Source organism: Cyprinus carpio, chromosome A25 (assembly GCF_018340385.1).
Source record: "Cyprinus carpio isolate SPL01 chromosome A25, ASM1834038v1, whole genome shotgun sequence".
In the NCBI taxonomy this organism is placed as follows: Eukaryota; Metazoa; Chordata; class Actinopteri; order Cypriniformes; family Cyprinidae; genus Cyprinus; species Cyprinus carpio.
In genome coordinates, this window is record NC_056596.1 from 9,989,405 (window position 1) to 10,013,819 (window position 24,415).

Sequence of the window (24,415 nt, forward strand, 5' to 3'; positions counted from 1 at the left end):
TCCTGTTATCCTAGGAACTCTATAAGCATGACATTTTCTTCAAGGTCACACAGGTTCGTTATCGGACAAAGGAATGGTCAGAGATGTAAGTTCCCATAAAAACACTTTTATTCAAGCAATAAATTACTAGAAAAACTCCAATAAAACACCCGTTCCCTCTGTAAAGTATCCTATTCGACACACTTATAACACCACAATATATACACAAGAAAGGTTTATATCAAAGGAATAAACAGTGAAAAGGAAACAAAATAACAGTAAGTTAGAATGCCAACAAAAATACACACATATACACACAAAAAAAGACAATTTACAAATTAAAAAAACAAAACAAACAAACAAACAAAAAAACAATTCAGTACACTTTCCAAAGAAAATCTAAACCCAAAACTAAGCAGGGCTGAGGGACATCTACTCCAGGCAACCCTGCCAAAAATGGTCAAACCACCATAAGACCCCACACTCAATACTCACACCCTAGTCTCACGTAGCCAGACCTTCAGACTGACAGCTAAAGGTCTGGAATCCATGGCAGCTTTCTTTGGGCAAGGCCCGCCAATGAGGCCGTTTGACCGACACGTCAAACAACCAATCAGTTAGTTTCGTTCTGCGGCACGTTTCGGGGTGTGAAAAATAACAGACCGGTGTGTAAAACTCTCTGATTTAAATAGTAAGACTTAACAATAAATAATGTGTATGAATCTGGAACAGTAGATTTATGTACGGATTTGTGCATTTTTACTCTATATAGAACTGTATAAATAAAGAGATATGCATATGTATTTACATGATACTTGAGAAAGAGGCAATAATTTAAGATGTAGAATGAATTATGGAAATGAATCATGTGCACAGATCTGTAGCGTCTGCCTGAGGGGAGAAGTGCAAACAGATTGTGTCCGAGGTGAGAGGGGTCTTTGATGAAGTTTCCTGCCCATTTCTTCACTGTGGAGTTATACAAGTCCTGAAGACTGGGCAGGTGCACACCAATGATCCTTTCTGCTGTCCTAACAGTCCATTGCAGTCTTATTAAATCTGATTTGCTAGCTGACCCAAACCAGACAGTTATAGAAGAGCACACAAGTCACCGTGGCTACGGTGACCTCAGAATAAGAGAGAAAAAGACTAATATTAGCGTAGTAATAAGCAAGATTTTAAAATCTATATGATGTTTAATAGGTAGCAGGTGCTATTGACAGGACCGGGTTAATATGGTCATACTTTCTGGTTCTAGTAAGAATTCTAGCTACTGCATTTTGAACCATCTGGAGTTTATTTATTAAGCGTGCAGAACAACCACCCAATAAAGCATTACAATAATCTAACCTTGAGGTCATAAACGCATGGATTAACATCTCTGCATTTGACATTGAGAGCATAGGTCCTAATTTAGATATATTTTTTAGATGGAAAAATGCAGTTTTACAAATGCTAGAAACGTGGCTTTCTAAGGAAAGATTGCTATCAAATAGCACACCATTGTACCTACTTGTCTACTACCTCTCATTAGGGTCTTAGTAGATATTAGTAGACTGTAATGAAATTTTACTTAAGTACAAGTAAAAGTACCAGTCTAAAAATCTACTCAAGTAAAAGTAAAAAGTAGCTCATTTAAAATTTACTCAGAGTAAAAATTACTTAGTTACATTTTAACAGTGGGAGGGAGGCAAACATAGGACAGGCCAAGGGTGTCAAACTCAGTTCCTGGAGGGCCACAGTCCTGCACAGTTTAGATATAACCTTAATTAAACACACCTGATCCTGCTAATCTAATCATTTAGGGTTATTTGAAAACTGCATGATATGTGTGCTGGAGCAGGGTTAGAACTAAACTCTGCAGGGCTACGGCCCTCCAGGAACTGAGTTTGACACCCCTGGGATAGGCCCATTAATCTGAAACTAGTTGTTTTTAATTAAAGGAATCAGTTATTTAGAATAATAAGACATTTGGGCTGTTACCAGGCAAATCAGTATCAACAGACTCATCTTTTCAATGCAGAGGAAATGCAGAAGCTTCATTGGAAGTGGCATTTAGATGTATTTACACACTGTTTAGTGCAGGACAAGAATGCATTTAACCTGCAGTTACAAATGCATGAATAATGTTTTGATAAACAAGACATAAAATATTGAATACTCATTTGAAATTACAAGAAATTAATTATTAAAAAAAATGAAAAGATACTTTAAATGTGAAATTAAAATGGCCAGTATGTGTCAGCAAGTCGATGTTAATAAGTGAGTCATTGCGATTGAACCGAAGCATTTAAACAGTTGATTCATTCAGGAACGAAACACTGTCATGTTGCTCAGAGACGCAAAACTGTGCTTTGGTGGCTGTTTGGAATTATTTTTTTGTTGTAGAAATAGAGCAAAAACAGGCAATATGGTGTCTAAACCGCAAGTGTCTTAATTAACTTGTTTACTGACCTGTTGTAAAATATATATATATATATATATATATATATATATATATATATATATATATAGGTTATATATATATATATGTAATCATGATGATTTTTGGAGGAAAAGTAGGCATTCTTTGTGTGATTTTGATTTACTATATGAAATGATATAAATATAGAGAGAGAGAGATTTATTTATCCTTTCGGAAATTTTTGTTCTACACCATACAGTACATCTGATACATTTATACATAAGACAACAAGACAGTTGACAAAGACAGAATTCCAAACAAAATATACAACAAAATTTCCCTCTTACCCAAACACCCCCCCCAGACATACCCAGCATCTGGACAGAAGATTCAAACCCCACTACACATAACTAGGATAATAAAGTGCAGTTGTGCATACTGTAACAGTCAAGCTGGAAAGAAAGTGCATGATGCTATTTAAAGTGCTGTCCTGCAGGTAAGTTCTTATTCATAAATGTAATGCTAGTTGGAATGAATGACTTACTGGCTCGATTAGTTTTGAAAGAGGGTAGCCTAAACCTCCTCCCTGATGGCAACACCTCATATGCCTGGTGTAGGGGGGTGTGACATATCTCTATTAATTGCTTGACCTTTCTTCAACACCCTTCTTTCACAGGTAATAGCCATACTGTCTAGTTTTTACCCCGCAACCTTGCTAGCCAGGTTAACTATCTTGCTCAGTCTGTTTTTAATTAGTCACTGACAAAGAGAAATACCAGGCAACACAACAAAAAAGTAGAGTGCTCTCCACAAATGAGTGATAAAAAAGTAACATCATATCACTATCCACTCTAAATTGTCTTAGTCTCCGCATAAAATGCAGCCTCTGCAGCCCCTTTTTATAGACGGTGTCAGTATTACTGTTCCATTGCAACTTATTATCTATTATTGTGCCTATACTTGTACTCGGCTACAGTCGCAACATCCTCTTCATTTATAACCAAACACTGATGGGGCTGGCTCCCAATTCTGTAATCTATTATTATTTCCTTTGTTTTTCTTTATATTAAATGAAAGATAGCTGGACCTACACATATGTATGTTTTTTTTCTGTATATATTTATTTTTTTTTTTGTTCTTTATGAATTTTTTTTGACTGAATCACACAGTGAAAGAATGCACTATAAATGTGTGCACATCATTAAAACAACAATTATGATATTATCGCAGACGATATATCGCACACTCCGCACCACTGTCTTTTTGGCTAATTTGTGCAAAACCTTTTGCTAAAATGTCAAAGCTTCATTTTAACCACCAGTGCAACGATGCAATTATTTAGCTTAACAGTTACCTCTACATGCTTGCGACAGGTTGATGTCTTGTCGAGATTTTATAAGCTGCTAGTTTGGTCTCCTTAGGCAAGCAAAGCTTACACTGCATATTAGAGCATAAATATGGCTAGGGGTTCACTTCATTTCCTTCGAGTTCAACTTCAGAAAATAACAGGGTTTCGTTTTCAGCGGTGTCTGCACCACTAATGCCTGTTTTGTCCGTCTGCATCTCTCTTGTGATTTTAGCGCCAGTTTGCCCTCCTGCCCATTATTTACTGCAGTAGTTTCCAGGGAGCGATTTTTTATTTATTTTTTACACAGTAATTAATGTGTTTTAAAATGTAGTGAAGTACAATAGTTTAAACAAAATATACTTAAGTAAAAGTAAAATTACAGATTTTAAAAATTACTGTAAAAAGTAGAAGTACACAAAAAAGCTACTCAATTACAGTAACGCGAGTAAAATGTAATTCGTTACTTTCCACCTCTGCACCTAGGTTCCTAACTGATGATGAAGAATTGACAGAGCAGCCATCAAGTCTTAGACAGTGTTCTAGGTTATTACATGCAGAGTTTTTAGGTCCTATAATTAACACTTCTGTTTTTTCAGAATTTAGCAGTAAGAAATTACTTGTCATCCAGTTTTTATATCGACTATGCATTCCGCTAGTTTTTCAAATTGGTATGTTTCGCCGGGCCGCAAAGAAATATAGACCTGAGTATCATCAACATAACAGTGAAAGCTAACACCGTGTTTCCTGATGATATCTCCCAAGGGTAACATGTAAAGTGTAAAGCGTAACGGCCCTAGTACTGAGCTTTGAGGTACTCCATACTGCACTTGTGATCGATATGATACCTCTTCATTTACTGCTACAAATTGATGGCGGTCAGATAAGTATGATTTAAACCATGCTAATGCACTTACATTAATGCCAACAAAGTTTTCTAGTCTATGCAAAAGAAAGTTGTGGTTAATAGTGTCGAACGCAGCACTAAGATCCAATAGCACTAATAAAGAGATACAACCACGATCAGATGATGACAGCAGGTCATTTGTAACTCTAAATAGAGCAGTCGCAGTACTATGATACGGTCTAAATCCTGACTGGAAATCCTCACAGATACAATTTTTCCAAGAAGTAGTATCTTCTGTCTAGTATCTTGGACAGAAAAGGGAGATTAGAGATCAGTCTGTAATTAACTAGTTCTTTGGGGTCAAGTTGTGTTTTTTTTTATGAGAGGCTTAATAACAGCCAGTTTGAAGGTTTTGGGGACATATCCTAATGACAATGATGAATTAATAATAGTCAGAAGAAGATCTATGACTTTTGGAAGCTTAGATGGAATAGGTTCTAACATACATGTTGTTGGTTTAGATGATTTAACAAGTTTATACAATTCTTCCTCTCCTATAGTAGAGAATGAGTGGAATTGTTCCTCAGGCGATCTATAGCACGCTATCTGATGCGATACTATAATTGATGGCAGCATGGTTACAATTTTATCTCTTTAATAGTATCGATCTTAGAAGTAAAGTAGTTCATAAAGTCATTACTGCTGTGATGTTGGAAAATGCATCTTTTTCATTATCAACATGGATATTAAAATCACCAGCAATTAAAACTTTATCTGCAGCCAGCACTAACTCGGATATAAAATCAGCACATTCTTAAATAAAGTCTGTATGGTGCCCTGGTGGCCTGTATACAGTAGCCAGTACAAACATCACAGGGGATTTATCATTAGGGCCCAAGCACCGTGGTGCGAGGACCCTCTTGGAATTGCTCTGTTTCTTCTTCTTCTTTTTCTTCTTCTCCAAAGTGAATCGCATTTTTGAGGGCCTAAACTTTCTCCAAAACTCACAAAACTTTGCACACGCATCAGAACTTGTGAAAATTTACATCTGATATATGTTTTTAGAAGTGGGTGTGGCAAAATGGCTTGATAGCGCAACCTGTAAAATTTCAACGGAGTGCGCCTCAGGCTACGTTTCACGTACATACATGAAAATCGGTATACATGTGTAACACACCATTACCTACAAAAAAGTCTCTTGGTACAAAATCCAAAACCCAACAGGAAGTATGTTATTTTGAATTTCCTGTGCGATTTTTGTGCAGTTTTTGCCATTTCCCTGCCTTGTACTTTGACGAACTCCTCCTACAGTTTTAATCAGATCATCTTCAAATTTGGTGAGGGTCATCATAAGACATTTGTGACATTAAATTGCGAAGATCTTGAGCTTTCGTCAAGGGGCGTGTCCCTGGTGGCCTGACAAATTTTGATGTTTCGCCATGAAACAGGAAGTTGCTGTAACTCAGGCAAGCAATGTCCGATTTGCCCCAAACTTCACACGTGTGATAGGTATTCTGCTCTGAAAAAACACCCATGCCCAAATTCAGTTATAGTCATAGCGCCACCTGCTGGTAACAGGAAGTGACATGGTTAACACTGTTATGGACTCCTAGGAACATATTAAAAAGCGTCAACAAGTGTTAAATAGGCTGGCAACATACTGAAAACATACTAAAACATGCTAGCAACACTTAGCTAAGTGTTAAAGCATGGTACAAATGCAGTGAAAAAGGAAATTGCTGTAACTCAGACAAGCAATGTCCGATCTGCCCCAAACTTCACACGTTTGATAAGAGTCCTGTGCTGAACACATCAACATGCCTGTATAAAATTAGTCAATTAAAACTTTTTTTGTATTTGTAATATTTCACAATATTTCTGTTTCATAAATCCTGCCTTAATGAGCAGAAGAATTATTTCAAAATCATTAATGACTGTAATGTTTCCAAACTTTTGGGAGGTACTTTAATAATAATAACAATTCTATATACTTTACTATAATATATTATAGTACTTTATTATAATATATTATTATATTGTTGTCATGATTATTAAATGCTGCTTTTTATTTTTTACAGGACAGTATGTATTTTTACAATATAAGATATATCTTTAAATGTGCTAAAATATATATTTTTAATAATGAGTGCTAGTGGCATGGCTTGTGGGCGTGGCTTGGGGCATGGTCAGACTTACCTTCTTTTTTGTCTCTAGCTGATCACATGTCTGAGCTCTCCAAACAAACCAGCATTGACAATCCATTTGAATGGGTTTAAGTAGAATATTTATTCTGGAGAGTGATGGAGAGGCAACATTAATATGGTTTTCTTGTATTTAACCCTCAGGTATTGCTTACTTATAATGTGACCATACAGCTTAACTCTTTTTCAGTTAAATAAATGATCTATATTTTAGTTACTATATTTATTACAGTTATATATATTTAATATTTTAAGGAGATCTTTTGGTACTAAATACTATTTGTCCAATAATTATAGTCCATTAATGACTTAAAATATTTTTTCTAGTATTTCTATTACTTATATTATAATTAGTGTAGTATTTAAGGTTAAAATAGAGAAATTAAAGTCATTTTGTAGTCAGAAATCATTTTCATTTGTAATGCTATAAGTACCTGTATGACTCTTTAATAAATTGTATCTAGAATATTCCAGGACATACATGCGTACTTATTTTTAAGTTTTTAATTTGAAGAAATATATTATTAAACACTAGATTTTTAAATGTGAAATTTACAAAGTTAATACTTACATTCCTTTTTTTAATGACACTTATATAAGTACACGTAGGGATATGCCGGTATCAAATTTTCATGTTGCGATTAATTGCTAATGCTTTTATCACGGTATATGGTGTTATCACGTTATTGAAATATCACTTTACAATAAGACCTCATTAGTTAACCATTAACATTCACAATGAGCAATAGCTACATTTGCTACAGAAGTTATTAATCTTTGTTAAAAAAAGTCTTTATTTCATGTTAGCTCATTAAATAACACAGTTGCAATTTTAACATGTTATTAAATATTGGAATACCTAAGATTAATGAATGTTCAGAAGAATTTTTCATTGGCAGTTTATGTTAACTAATGAATTAACTAATGTTAACTAATGAATCCCTAATGTAAAGTGTGAATGAACAATAAAGAATCAAAACACTTTCAAACAATATCTAGGGCATGTTGCAGTCCAGAATAAAATGTAAAAAAAGTTTGAAAATGAATAGCCTATTAAGTCTAAATGTTTAAGTATTTGGCGCTGTGATGAACAACATAGCAAATCCACAAATCTGAATGGCTATTTAAATCTATATGTTTTAGAAAGTAGGCAGCTGCTTTATTTATGGGGTTTCCAGGGTAACGGCTGCATTTTCTGCAGTTTAGTGCCATCTGCTTTCATTCAGCGTGTCTCTCACGTGTTCCCCCATGTACTTCTCATGCGTGCTTGTTTACATCAGAGCGCACACCATCTATAAAAGTAGCATACAGCTGTGTTGTGCAATTTGACCAGTTGATGGGAAAAGTATTCTTAAAATGCATCCCAAATTCTGAATAATTTGTAATTTATAATTATTCACTGTATTTAGAAGTGTCCACGATAACAATATCGTGCATATTCATTACTGTGATACATCACATTACCAAATACCGGCACATGTCTAAGTACACATAATGAATACCAGCAAATACTAAAATTAACCTCTTTTAAAATGGTGCTAAAAAAGGCATTCAACTACATTCAACAAAAGATTTTTATCCCCTTTATCTACAGTAAAAAAAAGAAATAAAAAAGAAATAAAAAAATCTCACTCCAAGCTGAACTTAAAAGTTGGCAACCCTGCCATACAGTCATTCACAGAACTGATTGAAGACAGTGACAGACAGCACTTATTTTAACTAAACATCAAAATGTGATTGACAGAGATACAGTAGAAACATTATGTGTGGTTTTGTATTAAATAATGACCCAGATCATGAAATACATGTATTAGCCTTACAGGAAGCACAACTTGGGAAATGAGAGCATCCAAGGAGCGTGTGAATGCTATGGATTTATTTCAAATATTTTTAATGTTCTTGTGGCTCTTTTTTTTTTTTTTTTGAAGTATCGGTTCAGGCACCGTTTAGGCACCTGTACCATTTTAAAAGTATCGATATGGCACCGGTATCGTAAAAAACCCAATCGATACCCAACCCTACAAGTAGGCCAACACCAGTCTCTCAAATTACTTCATGACCACAGATGTTAAAGCAACAGGTAGAAAGAAAAGAAGAAAGAAAAGTCATTAAGTCCTGTGATTTTTGGTTTCTTGGGTACAGGGATGATGGTGGAACATTTGGTTCTTCTTCTGGTTCTTCTGGTTCCTGAAGACTTTGGATACATCCTCTTCACAGATCTTGAGTACAGGCTGAGAAACAGTAGTGGGGAGGGAGGGTGAGGGTGTTGATGGCTGTGCTGTGAGACGGTAAGAGTGGGTGTTGGGTGTCAGACAAGGCTTTTCAAACCTGCAGTAAAACTCGTTCAGGTCTTCAGCCAGTTGTTGATTGGCCTCAGTGCTGGGGGATAAGGTCTTGTAGCTGGTGATAGGTGTAGTAATTATGATTAATTAAAATTATTTATATGAGCTGCCAGTAGTAACTGTAGCAGAATTAAATTGCCATCAACTAATCTGTTCGTCCAGCAAACATTTAGCGTAATTTCATTTCATTTGTTTGAGGTGGTAGTTGTATCTGTATTAGATTTAAATTGACTTACAGTAGCCTGATAATGCATTAGAGCATGTAGCAAAAATCTAAATCGTAAGGGGACAATTAACTTGCAAGTATCGATATGACCTTAAATGATTTTAGCAAATGGCTGCAATATAACAAAGAGTGAAAAATTTAAGGGGGTCTGAATACTTTCCGTACCCACTTTATATATACTGTATATATATATATATATCTATATATATATATATATAATATATATATATATATATATATATATATATTCATTCTGCAGTTACAGATGCATAAAAAGGCTTAATGTTTTGTTTTTAACATAAAATGTTGAATACTAATATTTGAAATAATTTAAAGCATGAAAAAAATTGTCGAAATGTGAAATTAAAACCACCAGTAGGTGGCAGCAAGTGAATGTTAATGAGTGAGTCATTGTGATTAAACAGATTAATTCAAACAGCTGATTCATTCATAAACAAAGCAATTGACCATGTTAATGAGGGAATCACTGAATCATTTATTCAACTGATTCGTTCAAAAAGCTGATTCATTCAATAAGTAAACACCGTCCATTGCTCGGGGACGCAAAACACAAACAGTGCTGCGATCTTTGGAACTAATGTCATTAGCAAAATTGAGCAAAAACAAGCAATATTATGTCTAAAATGTAAGTCACTTATTGCTTTACTGAACTTGTATAAAATCATAATTTAATGTGCTCACGTGTGAACACAAACTAGTCTAACAAACAAACAAACATCATGCGTGCATACAAAAGGGAAGCTAAAGTGGATGAATGAAGCCATTAGAGAAACCAGAGAATGCAGTTATGGAAAGAATCAGTTAACCACCTGAGTAAAACCATCAGCGCTGTTTATAACGGGGTCTATAGCTTATACTAAACCTCTGTTTGATTTAGTTAAATGTATGATACTTGCATTGCCTTGGTTGTTGACGAGTGTCCTGATGCAGTCTCTGATGAAAGTCTTGATGGTTTCAAGGTTTTGGACTTGTGATCACGTTCTTCCGGATTTGAAGAGTGATGAATTGCAAAGATGTTCTGACTCGATGGTGATTGGGAGTTTCTTCCCAGTGGAAAGTGAAAAAGAGCTAAGACAGACATCAGCTGAGATCCTAGGCTCTTTGGTGAATGGAAAGTCAAGGCAGAGGCCTGGCAGGAACTTAGGGGTGTCCTTAGAAGACTAGCTCAGGATCCCCATATTCTCAGAATCTAACAGAACTGCAGACTGAACAGGCTATGTGTTGGAGCCCACTGGGCATGCCCGCATCAACTCAGGCTCTCCACATGTTCAGCAATCAGATGATTTAGCAGAAGACGCCTCTCAGGATGGGCTTGTCCAATGAAAAATGCTGAAATTCCAAGCGGGAGGTTGGAAATACTGGAGAGTTTTACGGCCCTTTGTCTGTGAGCATGGTCATTTGCATATGGAACTCGATTGAGTGTTAATGCAAAATGAATTGATTCTTAGAACACTAATATATTGCCTATGTACCAACATATAATATACACTCTCTGTTAGATCATCATCAGATGAATTCATAGATACTAAACATGGTAAGATTACGTATAGGTAAGAATACATGAACAAGTGGTTCTATCATAACCATGCTATCATAAGAAGTCATAAAACAGTATACAGTACGATACAAGACAATATACCAGAAGAGTAACAACATACACAGTGACCTGAAGTATATGTGTGTTCATTCGAAGAAAGGTTTTCGTGTGGATTAATTTTTTATGGGCATTATGTGTCTGTTTTAGAGAGAACCGAGTAGGAGGAAGATTCTCTCTACATACTTTTAGGCTGTAAAAGTTAATCTGATCTGGCTGAATTGTCCTGGTTGCCATGAAAACCAGGGGCCTGGTGTCATTCACAGACATCCTGGCACCCAGTATGTTTACTGGGTGAGGGGTCTGTGACTATTTGTTAATCTAATGAATAACTGATTTGTTAAATCAGATGAAAAATGGTGTGTCTGATTGGTCCAATTGCTACATGGCTTTCGGACCTTTCTACACTGATGTAGAGTGATTACTTGAAAGCTGTTTTTTTTTAGCTTTTCAGAGTAGCTTTTCAAATGACCAAAATGATCTTTTGGAAAATTGTATTGAAACTGTTATTATTTTTTTTTTATTTTGACTCAAGTCCCATTTGTTAACATGGAGAGGGAGGGGTTTATGACCTGTTCTGCAGCTAGCCACCAGGGGGCGATCAAAGAGCCTGCAGCTTCACTTTTCAGGATATGTGAGGCACACCGGGCAGAACGTTAAAGAACAGGACACACACATCTCCCAGAAATCCTGTTTAATTCAACCAATCCGATGACGACTTCGAAACTTCTGAAGTGTTTCCACTTTTATGTGCCGTATGCACCAGACGTTCAGCCAACGGTCTGTAGGCGTCACGTCTAAGGCTGAGACTACTCACACCCCACCACACCAGTGAGACACAGCACTCTCAGGTGACAGGAAACTACCAATACCACAGTACCAGGACACCCACCCACAAATCAGATACAAGACACAATAATAAAAAAAAAAGAAAAAAGTTTGACAATAATAAATAAAAAATATAATAACTATAATAATATTAATAATTATAATTATATATATATATATAATTCAAAACCAATTTTCAATGCAAACAGAATGCGGCACAAATAACTCCATATACAAACACACTAATACAAAATTAGCAAAAAGAAAATACACACAAAAATGAAAATAATAAACAATTTGTCCAAAATTTACGAAACAATCAAAAAAAAAAAATCTAGATGAAAATGAGACAAAGCAGTTGTTCAGAATGACCAAAACAAAACAAACACCTTGATAATGAAAGCGACGGGAAAAAAACAATTGTTTGGAATGATTAGAACAAACCAAACACATTGATAATGAAAACAGTAGAACGAAACAATTGTTCAGAATTATTAGGACAAGCCAAACATGTTGGTAGTGGAAACAATAGGAAGAAGCAGTTGTTCCAGATTATCAGAACGAGCCAAACACAAATAATGATGAAAGCAACAGGGCGAAAGAACAGTGCTGCCCAGACCACTGCTGACACAGCCAATCACATTAAATTCACAAAATACAGCATGGTCCGCTGGATCAAGAGAGGGACATACAGCCAAGTATGCTGACCCATACTCAGAATTCGTGCTCTGCATTTAACCCATCCAAAGTGCGCGCACACACACACACACACTAACACGCATGCACACACACGCACACACGCGCACTCACACACACACACACACACACACACACACACACACACACACACACACACACACACACACACACACAGACACACACACACACGCACGCACGCCGCACACACACACCCGGAGCAGTGGGCAGCCATTTATGCTGCTGCTCCCGGGGAGCAGTTGGGGGTTCAGTGCCTTGCTCAAGGGCACCTCAGTCGTGGTATTGCCGGCCTGAGACTCAAACCCACAGCCTTAGGGTTAGGAGTCAAACTCTCTAACCATTAGGCCAAGACTTCCCCTTGAGTCAAACTCTCTCATTAGGCCATGACTTCCCCTTCTAGTACTTCTGCTAGAACTGAGACTCGCACTTCCAGAAGAAGTAAGTCTCACACTTTATATTTTTTATGATTATATGCAAATTGCAAAATTGGAAGAGAGGGGTGGGGTGAGCAGCAGCTCATTATCATTTAAAGAGACATGCACCCAAATGGGTTGCTGCGAACAGAGATGTTTTTGGCAAGGTAAAAACAGTGTTGTTTTACACGACCATTGAAAAATTTTAACCAAAGTATGTTGCAGACATTTCATGAAGACCCTAAAGAATACCAAATTGTGGAAAATGAGCATGCGATGTCCACTTTAAAGGGGTTAGTTCACCCAAATATTAAAATTATATCATTAATGACTCACCCTCATGTCGTTCCAAACCCGTAAGACCTCCGTTCATCTTCGGAACACAGTTTAAGATATTTTAGATTTAGTCCGAGAGCTTTCTGTCCCTCCATTGAGAATGTATGTACGGTTTACTCAAACAGTACACTGACTGAACTGCTGTGAAGAGAGAACTGAAGATGAACACCGAGCCGAGCCAGATGACGAACGAAACATTGACTCGTTCTCGAGTCAAGAACCGTTTCTGTCGGACGTGTCCGGTTCGAGAACCGAGGAGCTGATGGTACTGCGCATGCGTGATTCAGCGTGAAGCAGACTGACACACAGCGCGTCTGAACCGAGCTGGTTCTTTTGATGATTGATTCTGAACTGATTCTGTGCTAATGTTATGAGCGCGGGTAAACCGAAGGCTTGAATCAAGGGCAATCATCGCCAATGAAGTCATTACATCGAGTAATAAAGAACTGGTGAAACCGTTTTCTTCAAACCGGTTTATTGAATCGAACTGTCCTAAAGAACCGGTTCGCGGAAAAGAACAGAACTTCCCATCACTACCGGTGATCCGAAAACCGATGCAACCGGTTCTTGACTCGAGAACGAGTCAATCTTTCGTTCGTTATCTGGCTCGGCTCTATATTCATCTTCAGTTCTCTCTTTTACAGCAGTTCAGTCAGTGTACTGTTTGAGTAAATGAATTACTCCGGGATATTGGTTTATTTGAACTCAGAGGGAGTTTCACCCATGTTAAAAAAAGTAACAGCTTAAGTCATTTGTGGATTAATGCTTATTGTAGACGCGAACCGTTTCAAACGATTCAGTTCGATTTGGTGAACTGGTTCAAGAAGATCCGGTTACATCGAGTGATTCGTTCGCGAACCGGATATCACTAAACTGCAGTGTTGTGAACGTGCTCACAACAGACCCGGGAGAGAAGACAATGCTGAATAAAGTCATAGTTTTTGCTATTTTTTGACCAAAATGTATTTTCGATGCTTCAGTAAATTCTAACGGACCCTCTGATGTCACATGGACTACTTTGATGATGTTTTTATTACCTTTCTGGACGTGGACAGTATACCGTACATACATTTTCAATGGAGGGACAGAAAGCTCTCGGACTAAATCTAAAATATCTTAAACTGTGTTCCGAAGATTAACGAAGGTCTTACGGGTTTGGAACGACATGAGGGTGAGTCATTAATAACATAATTTTAATATTTGGGTGAACTAACCCTTTAAGAGAACGACATGAGGGTGAGTCATTAATAACATTCCGTTCACTCACCACCAGAGGTCACCCGCTCACTACATGGACTCTCACACTACACAAACTGTTACACTATATCCTGGACTACATTTCCCATCATCCATTGCACTGATTGCACACAGCTGTCACCAATTTCCTGCTCACCTGGAAGCGATTACACCCACTATATAACACACACTCAGATCCTGCTCAAGTCGTCGAGTATTATTTAGCACATATTATTCTAGCAGCGAGAGCCACATTACGGAGTCGTTCCCAGTTCTAGTTCTAGTTCTAGTTCTAGTCTTAGTCTGTTTCCTGACCTTCTGCCTGTGCTTCTTGGAATAACCTTTTGTCTTGCTGTTTCAGACTGTATTTGCACCTCGTCTGGACTATTGCTCATGTTATTGGATTACCCGTTTTGTCAAGCCCTCTTGATACTGTTCGCCGATTGAAGACCCACGATAGCCCTAGGAATATTCTTTGTCTTGCCTGTGATATACCTGTGTTATCTGATCCTTGCCTTTTTTTTGACCATTCCTTTGTAAATAAAGCCTTGCACATGGATCTACTCGTCTGTCGCCTCGTAACAGCTGCTGCACGAATAGCATATATTATAACCTGTTGCAGATCTAGGTGGAGCTGGGGAAGGTGGAGGGTTTCAGAAAAACTCTGAAAGCGTGCTGGAGGGTTTCAGAAAAACTCTGAAAGCGTGCTGCAAAATGCGCAAGTCGAAGCTCATTGGCTGCAGATGCAACATGAACCAGTCTGCTTGTGCCAAGTATTTAACGCTTTGAATTTAATCACTTTGTGTTATGGACCCATCAGCCTGCACCATCTAGTGTTTTATGACAGAACTTGCCATTTATTTGCAGGTTTTCAACCTAAAAAAGTCATACAATGCCTTTTTTGCAAATTTTCTTCACCACATTAAGACACATTGTATGGGATCAGAATCCCGCCAAATGTATTGCAGTCATAGATCGAAAAATAATAAGCATAAATAAAACATTTAAAAACACATGTAAAATAATAATGCACAAAACTGAAAAACAAATGCAATTTTTTTTTAAAATAACAAACAACGCGGTCATGGCTCGAAAAAATAATAAGCGTGAATCAAAAATGTAAAACACATTTAAAATTATATTGCACAAAACTGAAACATGAATTCAAAATTTTCCAAATCGCAAACAAAATCAGGTTTCCTGCTCATATGTTATTTTTTTGTGTGCTTGTGGTCTTTTCCCCTTTTGCTCTTGTTTCCACGTTCTGCGCTTGCGTTTCTAAATGTTGCAGTTAGAGTTTCATGTAAATCAGGGCGGGCTTCAGCGTCACCATTGGGCCACAAGTTCTAGATTGACAGCTGCTCCTCTAGCCAATCAGTCCAAGGGGGAGTTGACGTCACTCCGATGCGACTCGTGGCTGCTATGGCAGGTGTGTGAAGCTGGATAACCAGTGTCAGCAGGCAAATCCTGGACGATCTCAGGTAATTAGCCATAAATATTTTGTTAATGGGTGACAGAAACATTCCGTTTGTGTGTTATGATATTTTCTGCAAGCTCTGTGTAGTCCGATATGTAGCCCGCTAACACGTGTCTTGTTAGTTTGGTTTAGTGAGCAATACTTTATATTTTAGGCAGTAGGGCTGCACTATAAATCGCACGCGATATTTGATGCGCAGCTTGTCAGTAAAGCCGGTTCTGTAATCAGCGGTAAATCTCCATCACCTGCGCACTTTCATGGAGCAGCATTTACTACACAGAGCCGTTATGCTGCTCCATGTGAAAGCGCGCAGGTGATGGAGAATTACCGCTGATTACAGAACCGGAATGCAAATACAGTATTTTATGTGTTATATTTGTGGTTGTAGCTAGAAGGGATACAGCTACAGGAAACCAACATTAAATATTTTTTTCTACCAATTAGATTGTGTTTTTATTAAAGTTAACAACTACCCCAACCCCAAACCTACCCTTAGTAATGCAGATACATTAAAAAATCATTGTTTAGCACGAGAAAAAGGACGCGATATTGATGTGCGTAAACCCTGGTAGGAAATGTCAGGACACCGCCTTTACTGACAAGACGCGCATTAAATATCGCGTGCAATTTATCGTGCAGCCCTACAGTGCCTAAAATATAAAGTATTGCTCACTAAACCAAACTAACAAGACACCTGTTAACGAGCTAGATATCGGCCTAGTCGGACTAGACAGAGCTTGCAGAAAATATCATAACACACAAAGTGAATGTTTCTGTCACCCATTAACAAAATATTTATGGCTAATTACCTGAGATCGTCCGGGATTTGCCTTCTGACACTGGTTATCCATTCTCACACTAGATCTTCACACTATTAATCACGGGATTGGGACGGCACAGGAAAAGATGTCAGCGGGAGAGGGCGGGGACCGGGAATCGTAATAACACTTTGATCCCCAACTTTGTACACAAATATAGCCTACCTTTAAAATAAACTATAAACTGTAGGCTTATATTTTAACTTTGAACTCAATTCTACTTCCCCTGTGTCTTTATGTTCTCCTCCTGTCTGCTTTGGCGTGGCTGGTTCAGTGAATGACCTGCGCGTGAAGGACAGATTGTTAATGGCAGGTCTATGTGGTAATACAGTAGCCTACATCGGGCAGGACATCCAAAAGCCCAGCTGTCATTCATAGACCTCAAATATAGCTTTTCATCTAAAAGATGTATGTAGTCTACAACTTTACATGGCCGCTCAATCTAATGTTAACCCACAGAAATGTGCGCTATTGAAGTGTGTGCGCAAACTGAACAGCAGCGCGCTCACAGCAGGACAGATAGGGGCACCGGTGCTCTCACTGGCTCTTAAAATACTCCGTAATCTTTGGTCATACAGATAAAATTAATAAATCTTTCGAATCGTATACGTTCATTTTCCCCCAGTTTTTTTGTGTGATTGGGACGGGATGGGATCTTTTTTTCTGCGGGAGTGGGACCTCTACTTCCCACACCTGCCACAGCAGCCACGAGTCGCATCGGAGTGTGTTAGCATGGATGTTTTACATTAAATCCCCCTGTTGGACAAGTGAATTGTGGCTGCTGAAAAAACAGGTGTGTTTTTGAAAGTAAGAGGGTGAGCATGGGAGTGGATTTTAAATTTTTTGTGTCCCACTCGCCCGCAGAAATAAGATCCCATCCCGTCCCAATCACAATCTCCAAAAAAAAACTGGGGGAATTTCCCCCCCCGTTTCAATCGGAGGAAGAATGACTCACGTTCCCTCCCACTATGTTGTCGATTTCTTTTTGGCCGGAATCTGTCACAAAAAAAATAAAAATGTGGCTGCGTGGCAGTACAGAATCACAGCATGCCCATGCCCACTTTAGTTAAATAAAAATTCAAAATGTAGTTTTTTTTGTTATTTTATTGAACTGAAAGCCATCTTAATGCACATTGTGCATTGCACACACATTAAATTTAATGTAAAAACAATCCATGCTAAACCACACACGTTTTCTATTTTATTTTATTTTTTCATTTGAGCGTAGACATTTCACTGTCTATAGATTTATTTTCATACACAGAGTTTCGAAGTTTCTTGCTCAAATTCACATGACCGAGACGACAGAAACCTCATCGTTTGCTTTAATGATTTTACAGAAGCACGTTTCGTTGTTATTCTGAGTGCACACAAATGAACGTATACGATTCGAAAGATTTATTAATTTTATCTGTATGACCAAAGATTACGGAGTATTTTAAGAGCCAGTGAGTGCACCGGTGCCTCTATCTGTCCTGCTGTGAGCGCGCTGCTGTTCAGTTTGCTCACACACTTCAATAGCGCACATTTCTGTGGGTTAACATTAGATTGAGCGGCCATGTAAAGTTGTGACTACATACATCTTTTAGATGAAAAGCTATATTTGAGGTCTATGAATGATAGCTGGGCTTTTGGATGTCCTGCCCGATGTAGGCTACTGTATTACCACATAGACCTGCCATTAACAATCTGTCCTTCACGCGCAGGTCATTCACTGAACCAGCCACACCCAAAGCAGACAGGAGGAGAACATAAAGACACAGGGGAAGTAGAATTGAGTTCAAAGTTAAAATATAAGCCTACAGTTTATAGTTTTATTTTAAAGGTAGGCTATATGTGTGTATAAAGTTGGGGATCAAAGTGTTATTACGATTCCCGGTCCCGCCCGCTCACGCTGACATTTTTTTTCCTGTGCCGTCCCAATCCCGTGATTAATAGTGTGAAGATCTAGTGTGAGAATGGATAAACCAGTGTCAGAAGGCAAATCCCGGACGATCTCAGGTAATTAGCCATAAATATTTTTGTTAATGGGTGACAGAAACATTCACTTTGTGTGTTATGATATTTTCTGCAAGCTCTGTGTAGTCCGACTAGGCCGATATCTAGCTCGTTAACAGGTGTCTTGTTAGTTTGGTTTAGTAAGCAATACTTTATATTTTTAGGCACTGTAGGGCTGCACGATAAATTGCACGCGATATTTAATGCGCGTCTTGTCAGTAAAGGCGGTGTCCTGACATTTCCTACCAGGGTTTACGCACATCAATGTCGCGTCCTTTTTCTCGTGCTAAACAATGATTTTTAATGTATCTGCATTACTGTAAGGGTAGGTTTGGGGGTTGGGGTAGGTGTTAACTTTAATAAAAACACAATCTAATTGTAGAAAAAAAATATTTAATGTTGGTTTCCTGTAGCTGTATCCCTTCTAGCTACAACCACAAATATAACACATAAAATACTGTATTTGCATTCCGGTTCTGTAATCAGCGGTAATTCTCCATCACCTGCGCGCTTTCACATGGAGCAGCAGCATAACGGCTCTGTGTAGTAAATGCTGCTCCATGAAAGTGCGCAGGTGATGGAGATTTACCGCTGATTACAGAACCGGCTTTACTGACAAGCTGCGCATCAAATATCGCGTGCGATTTATAGTGCAGCCCTACTGCCTAAAAATATAAAGTATTGCTCACTAAACCAAACTAACAAGACACGTGTTAGCGGGCTACATATCGGACTACACAGAGCTTGCAGAAAAAATATCATAACACACAAAGGGAATGTTTCTGTCACCCATTAACAAAATATTTATGGCTAATTACCTGAGATCGTCCAGGATTTGCCTGCTGACGCTGGTTATGCAGCTTCACACACCTGCCATAGCAGCCACGAGTCGCATCGGGAGTGACGTCAAAACTCCCCCTTGGACTGATTGGCTAGAGGAGCAGCTGTCAATCTAGAACTTGTGGCCCAATGGTGACGCTGAAGCCCGCCCTGATTTACATGAAACTCTAACTGCAACATTTAGAAACGCAAGTGGCTAGAGGGTGGAAACAAGAGCAAAGGGGAAAAAAAGACCACAAGCACACAAAAAAATAACATATGAGCAGGAAACCTGATTTTGTTTGCGATTTGGAAAATTTTGAATTCATGTTTCAGTTTTGTGCAATATAATTTTAAAATGTGTTTACATTTTTGATTCACGCTTATTATTTTTCGATCCATGACCGCGTTGTTTGTTATTTAAAAAAAAAATTGCATTTGTTTTTCAGTTTTGTGCGTTATTATTTTTACATGTGTTTTTAAATGTTTTATTTATGCTTATTATTTTTTCGATCTATGACTGCAATACATTTGGCGGGATTCTGATCCCATAGCCCAGCTATCATTCATAGACCTCACAGAAGGAAATAGGAGCTTTTCATCTAAAAGACTGTTATGTAGTCACAACTTTAAAGTGGCCGCTTCGAATCCGTATACGTTTAATGTTTAACCCACAGAAATGCTGCGCTAATTGCAAAGATGTGTGCGCAAACATGAACAGCAGCGCGCTCACTCTGTGGGACAAAATAGGGGCACCGTGAAATGTGCTCTCACTGGCTCTAAAATACTCCGTAATCTTTGTGTTCATACAGATAAAAATTAATAAATCTTTCGGCTTTCGTTCAGTGAAATTCATTTTCCCCCACATTTGAATTTTGTGTGATTGGGACGGGATCTGGGATTTTTTTTTTTTTTGTGGCAGTTCGGGACCCTCTACTTCCAACACCTGCCACAGCAGCCACGAGTCGCATCGGGGAGTTGACGTCACTCCCCTTGGACTGATGTGGCTGCTGTGGCAGGTGTGTGAAGTAGAGGGTCGACACGGGAGTGGATTTTCAAATCTTTACCGTCCCACTCCCCAGCAAAAAAAGATCCCATCCCGTCCCAATCACACAAAAAAAAACTGGGGGAAAATCCCTTCCCGTTTCAATCCCGGAAGAATGACTCACGTTCCCTCCCACTATGTTGTATTTCTTTTTGGCCGGAATCTGTCACAAAAAAATAAATAAAAATAAAATACAGTACAGATCACAGCATGCCCACTTTAGTTAAATAAAAATTCAAAATGTAGTTTTTTTGTTATTTTATTGAACTGAAAGCCATCTTAATGCACATTGCACACACATTAAATTTAATGTAAAACATCCATGCTAACACACACGTTTTCTATTTTATTTTATTTTTCATTTGAGCGTAGACATTTCTCTGTCTATAGATTTATTTTTCATACACAGAGTTTCGAAAGTTTCTCGCTCAAGTTCACATGACCGAGACGACAGAAACCGCATCGTCTGCTTTAATTATTTTACAGAAGCACGTTTCGTTGTTATTCTGAGTGCACACAAATGAACGTATACGATTCGAAAGATTTATTAATTTTATCTGTATGACCAAAGATTACGGAGTATTTTAAGAGCCAGTGAGTGCACCGGTGCCTCTATCTGTCCTGCTGTGTGTGCGCTGCTGTTCAGTTTGCGCACACACTTCAATAGCGCACATTTCTGTGGGTTAACATTAGATTGAGCGGCCATGTAAAGTTGTGACTACATACATCTTTTAGATGAAAAGCTATATTTGAGGTCTATGAATGATAGCTGGGCTTTTGGATCTCCTGCCCGATGTAGGCTACTGTATTACCACATAGACCTGCCATTAAACAATCTGTCCTTCACGCGCAGGTCATTCACTGAACCAGCCACACCAAAGCGCAGACAGGAGGAGAACATAAAGACACAGGGGAAGTAGAATTGAGTTCAAAGTTAAAATATAAGCCTACAGTTTTATAGTTTATTTTAAAGGTAGGCTATATTTGTGTACAAAGTTGGGGATCAAAGTGTTATTACGATTCCCGGTCCCGCCCTCTCCCGCTGACATCTTTTCCTGTGCCGTCCCAATCCCGTGATTAACAGTGTGGAAGATCTAGTGTGAGAATGGATAACCAGTGTCAGAAGGCAAATCCCGGACGATCTCAGGTAATTAGCCATAAATATTTTGTTAATGGGTGACAGAAACATTCACTTTGTGTGTTATGATATTTTCTGCAAGCTCTGTGTAGTCCGACTAGGCGATATCTAGCTCGTTAACAGGTGTCTTGTTAGTTTGGTTTAGTAAGCAATACTTTATATTTTAGGCACTGTAGGGCTGCACGATAAATTGCACGCGATATTTAATGCGCGTCTTGTCAGTAAAGGCGGTGTCCTGACATTTCCTCTACCAGGGTTTACGCACATCAATATCGCGTCCTTTTTTCTCGTGCTAAACAATGATTTTTTAATGTATCTGCATTACTAAGGGTAGGTTTGGGGTTGGGGTAGGTGTTAACTTTAATAAAAACACAATCTAATTGGTAGAAAAAAATATTTAATGTTGGTTTCCTGTAGCTGTATCCCTTCTAGCTACAACCACAAATATAACACATAAAATACTGTATTTTCATTCCGGTTCTGTAATCAGCGGTAATTCTCCATCACCTGCGCGCTTTCACATGGAGCAGCATAACGGCTCTGTGTAGTAAATGCTGCTCCATGAAAGTGCGCAGGTGATGGAGATTTACCGCTGATTACAGAACCGGCTTTACTGACAAGCTGCGCATCAAATATCGCGTGCGATTTATAGTGCAGCCCTACTGCCTAAAATATAAAGTATTGCTCACTAAACCAAACTAACAAGACACGTGTTAGCGGGCTACATATCGGACTACACAGAGCTTGCAGAAAATATCATAACACACAAAGGGAATGTTTCTGTCACCCATTAACACAAAATATTTATGGCTAATTACCTGAGATCGTCCATGGGATTTGCCTGCTGACGCTGGTTATCCAGCTTCACACACCTGCCACAGCAGCCACGAGTCGCATTGGGAGTGACGTCAACTCCCCCTTGGAATGATTGGCTAGAGGAGCAGCTGTCAATCTAGAACTTGTGGCCCAATGGTGACGCTGAAGCCCGCCCTGATTTACATGAAACTCTAACTGCAACATTTAGAAACGCAAGCGCAGAACGTGGAAACAAGAGCAAAGGGGAAAAGACCACAAGCACACAAAAAAATAACATATGAGCAGGAAACCTGATTTTGTTTGCGATTTGGAAAATTTTTAATTCATGTTTCAGTTTTGTGCAATATAATTTTAAATGTGTTTACATTTTTGATTCACGCTTATTATTTTTCGATCCATGACCGCGTTGTTTGTTATTTAAAAAAAAATTGCATTTGTTTTTCAGTTTTGTGCGTTATTATTTTACATGTGTTTTTAAATGTTTTATTTATGCTTATTATTTTTCGATCTATGACTGCAATACATTTGGCGGGATTCTGATCCCATACACATTGTTATACAGAAGAATTCTCAAATGTATTCAGTGTTTTTCTTTTTATAAAATAAGATATTTTCACCTAATATCCGGTTGTGGAGTTGATGTGTTAATGAAGTTAAGTGATGCTTAAACTATCATAATAAACATGTTTAAATTGCTTACTGCTCAGCTGAGCATCTACAGTATGTATAAACTTGACCTTTACCTTTAAGTTGAGGAACACAGTTAATTATGTGGTGTGTGTGTGTGTGTGTGTGTGTGTTTTACAGTCCAGAATGAACTGGCAGGAAGAGGGGTAGGAATACGTGATGACCTCATCACATTAGAGGTCATGTCACCAGATGTGTGTGACCTCACTCTGATTGATCTACCTGGAATTGCCCGAGTCCCAATAAATGGACAACCACAAGATATTGGAAACCAGGCAGGTTGTATAATCTGATTTTGCATGACACCTTCAGTTCCATACTTAACCTGTTTTAAAATTTACATATTTTGTAGATAAAAGGTCTCATAATGAAATATATTGAGAAGCAAGAGACTATAAACATGGTAGTGTGCCCATGCAACACTGACATTGTAACAACAGAAGCATTAAAATTGGCTCAAGAAGTAGATCCTGATGGCAAAAGAACTATTGGTAATGTAGCACATAATCCACAACACTTAATATGTCTATGAGCACCTGTGTCAGCAAATTTCCATTTTACAAAATAACTTTTTCATTCTCACAGCCATTTTGACCAAGCCAGACCTCATAGATAGAGGAACAGAAACCAAAATTCTGGACATTGTCCACAACAAAGTTATTCCTCTCCGCAAAGGTTACATCATGGTGAAGTGTAGAGGACAACAGCAAATTGATGATGAAATTCTTCTGGAGAAGGCAGCAGAAATGGAGAGAGATTTCTTCCGAACCCACAAACATTTCAGGTTATAACATCAAAATAATTTAATATAACTTTGTGCTTCCTAAAATTTGTGTCATGTTTGTCAGGTTTGCTTTGTTTTCCTATTCCAACACTTTTCTATCACAGTAATAAACTGAAGTTACAAAAATATGCACCTCATTCTGGCCATTAGAACTTTGTGCCTACACAAATGGCATCCTTAAAAATGACTTTTATTAGGTTTTTTAGTAATGTTCACTATGGCCAAAGCACAGTTTTGGTTTTATAAAATATCTGGTTATCTACAGATGTCTCTTGGAAGAGGACAAAGCAACTATTAAAAGTCTTGCTGTCAAACTGTCTCAGCATCTGGTCTCTCACATCAAAGTA

At 38.1% G+C, this 24,415-nt stretch overlaps 1 protein-coding gene across 1 annotated transcript in view; it reads left to right on the forward strand.

The window, feature by feature from the left end:
• The window catches only part of LOC109085153 (interferon-induced GTP-binding protein Mx2-like), a 49,826-nt gene that overhangs the window by 4,391 nt on the left and 21,020 nt on the right, over positions 1–24,415 (forward strand). The window contains exons 3-6 of the mRNA XM_042715406.1: positions 23,405–23,559; positions 23,637–23,775; positions 23,870–24,068; positions 24,334–24,412. Of these exons, the coding sequence (XP_042571340.1) occupies positions 23,405–23,559; positions 23,637–23,775; positions 23,870–24,068; positions 24,334–24,412 (572 nt within the window). The remainder of the gene's footprint in view (positions 1–23,404; positions 23,560–23,636; positions 23,776–23,869; positions 24,069–24,333; positions 24,413–24,415) is intronic.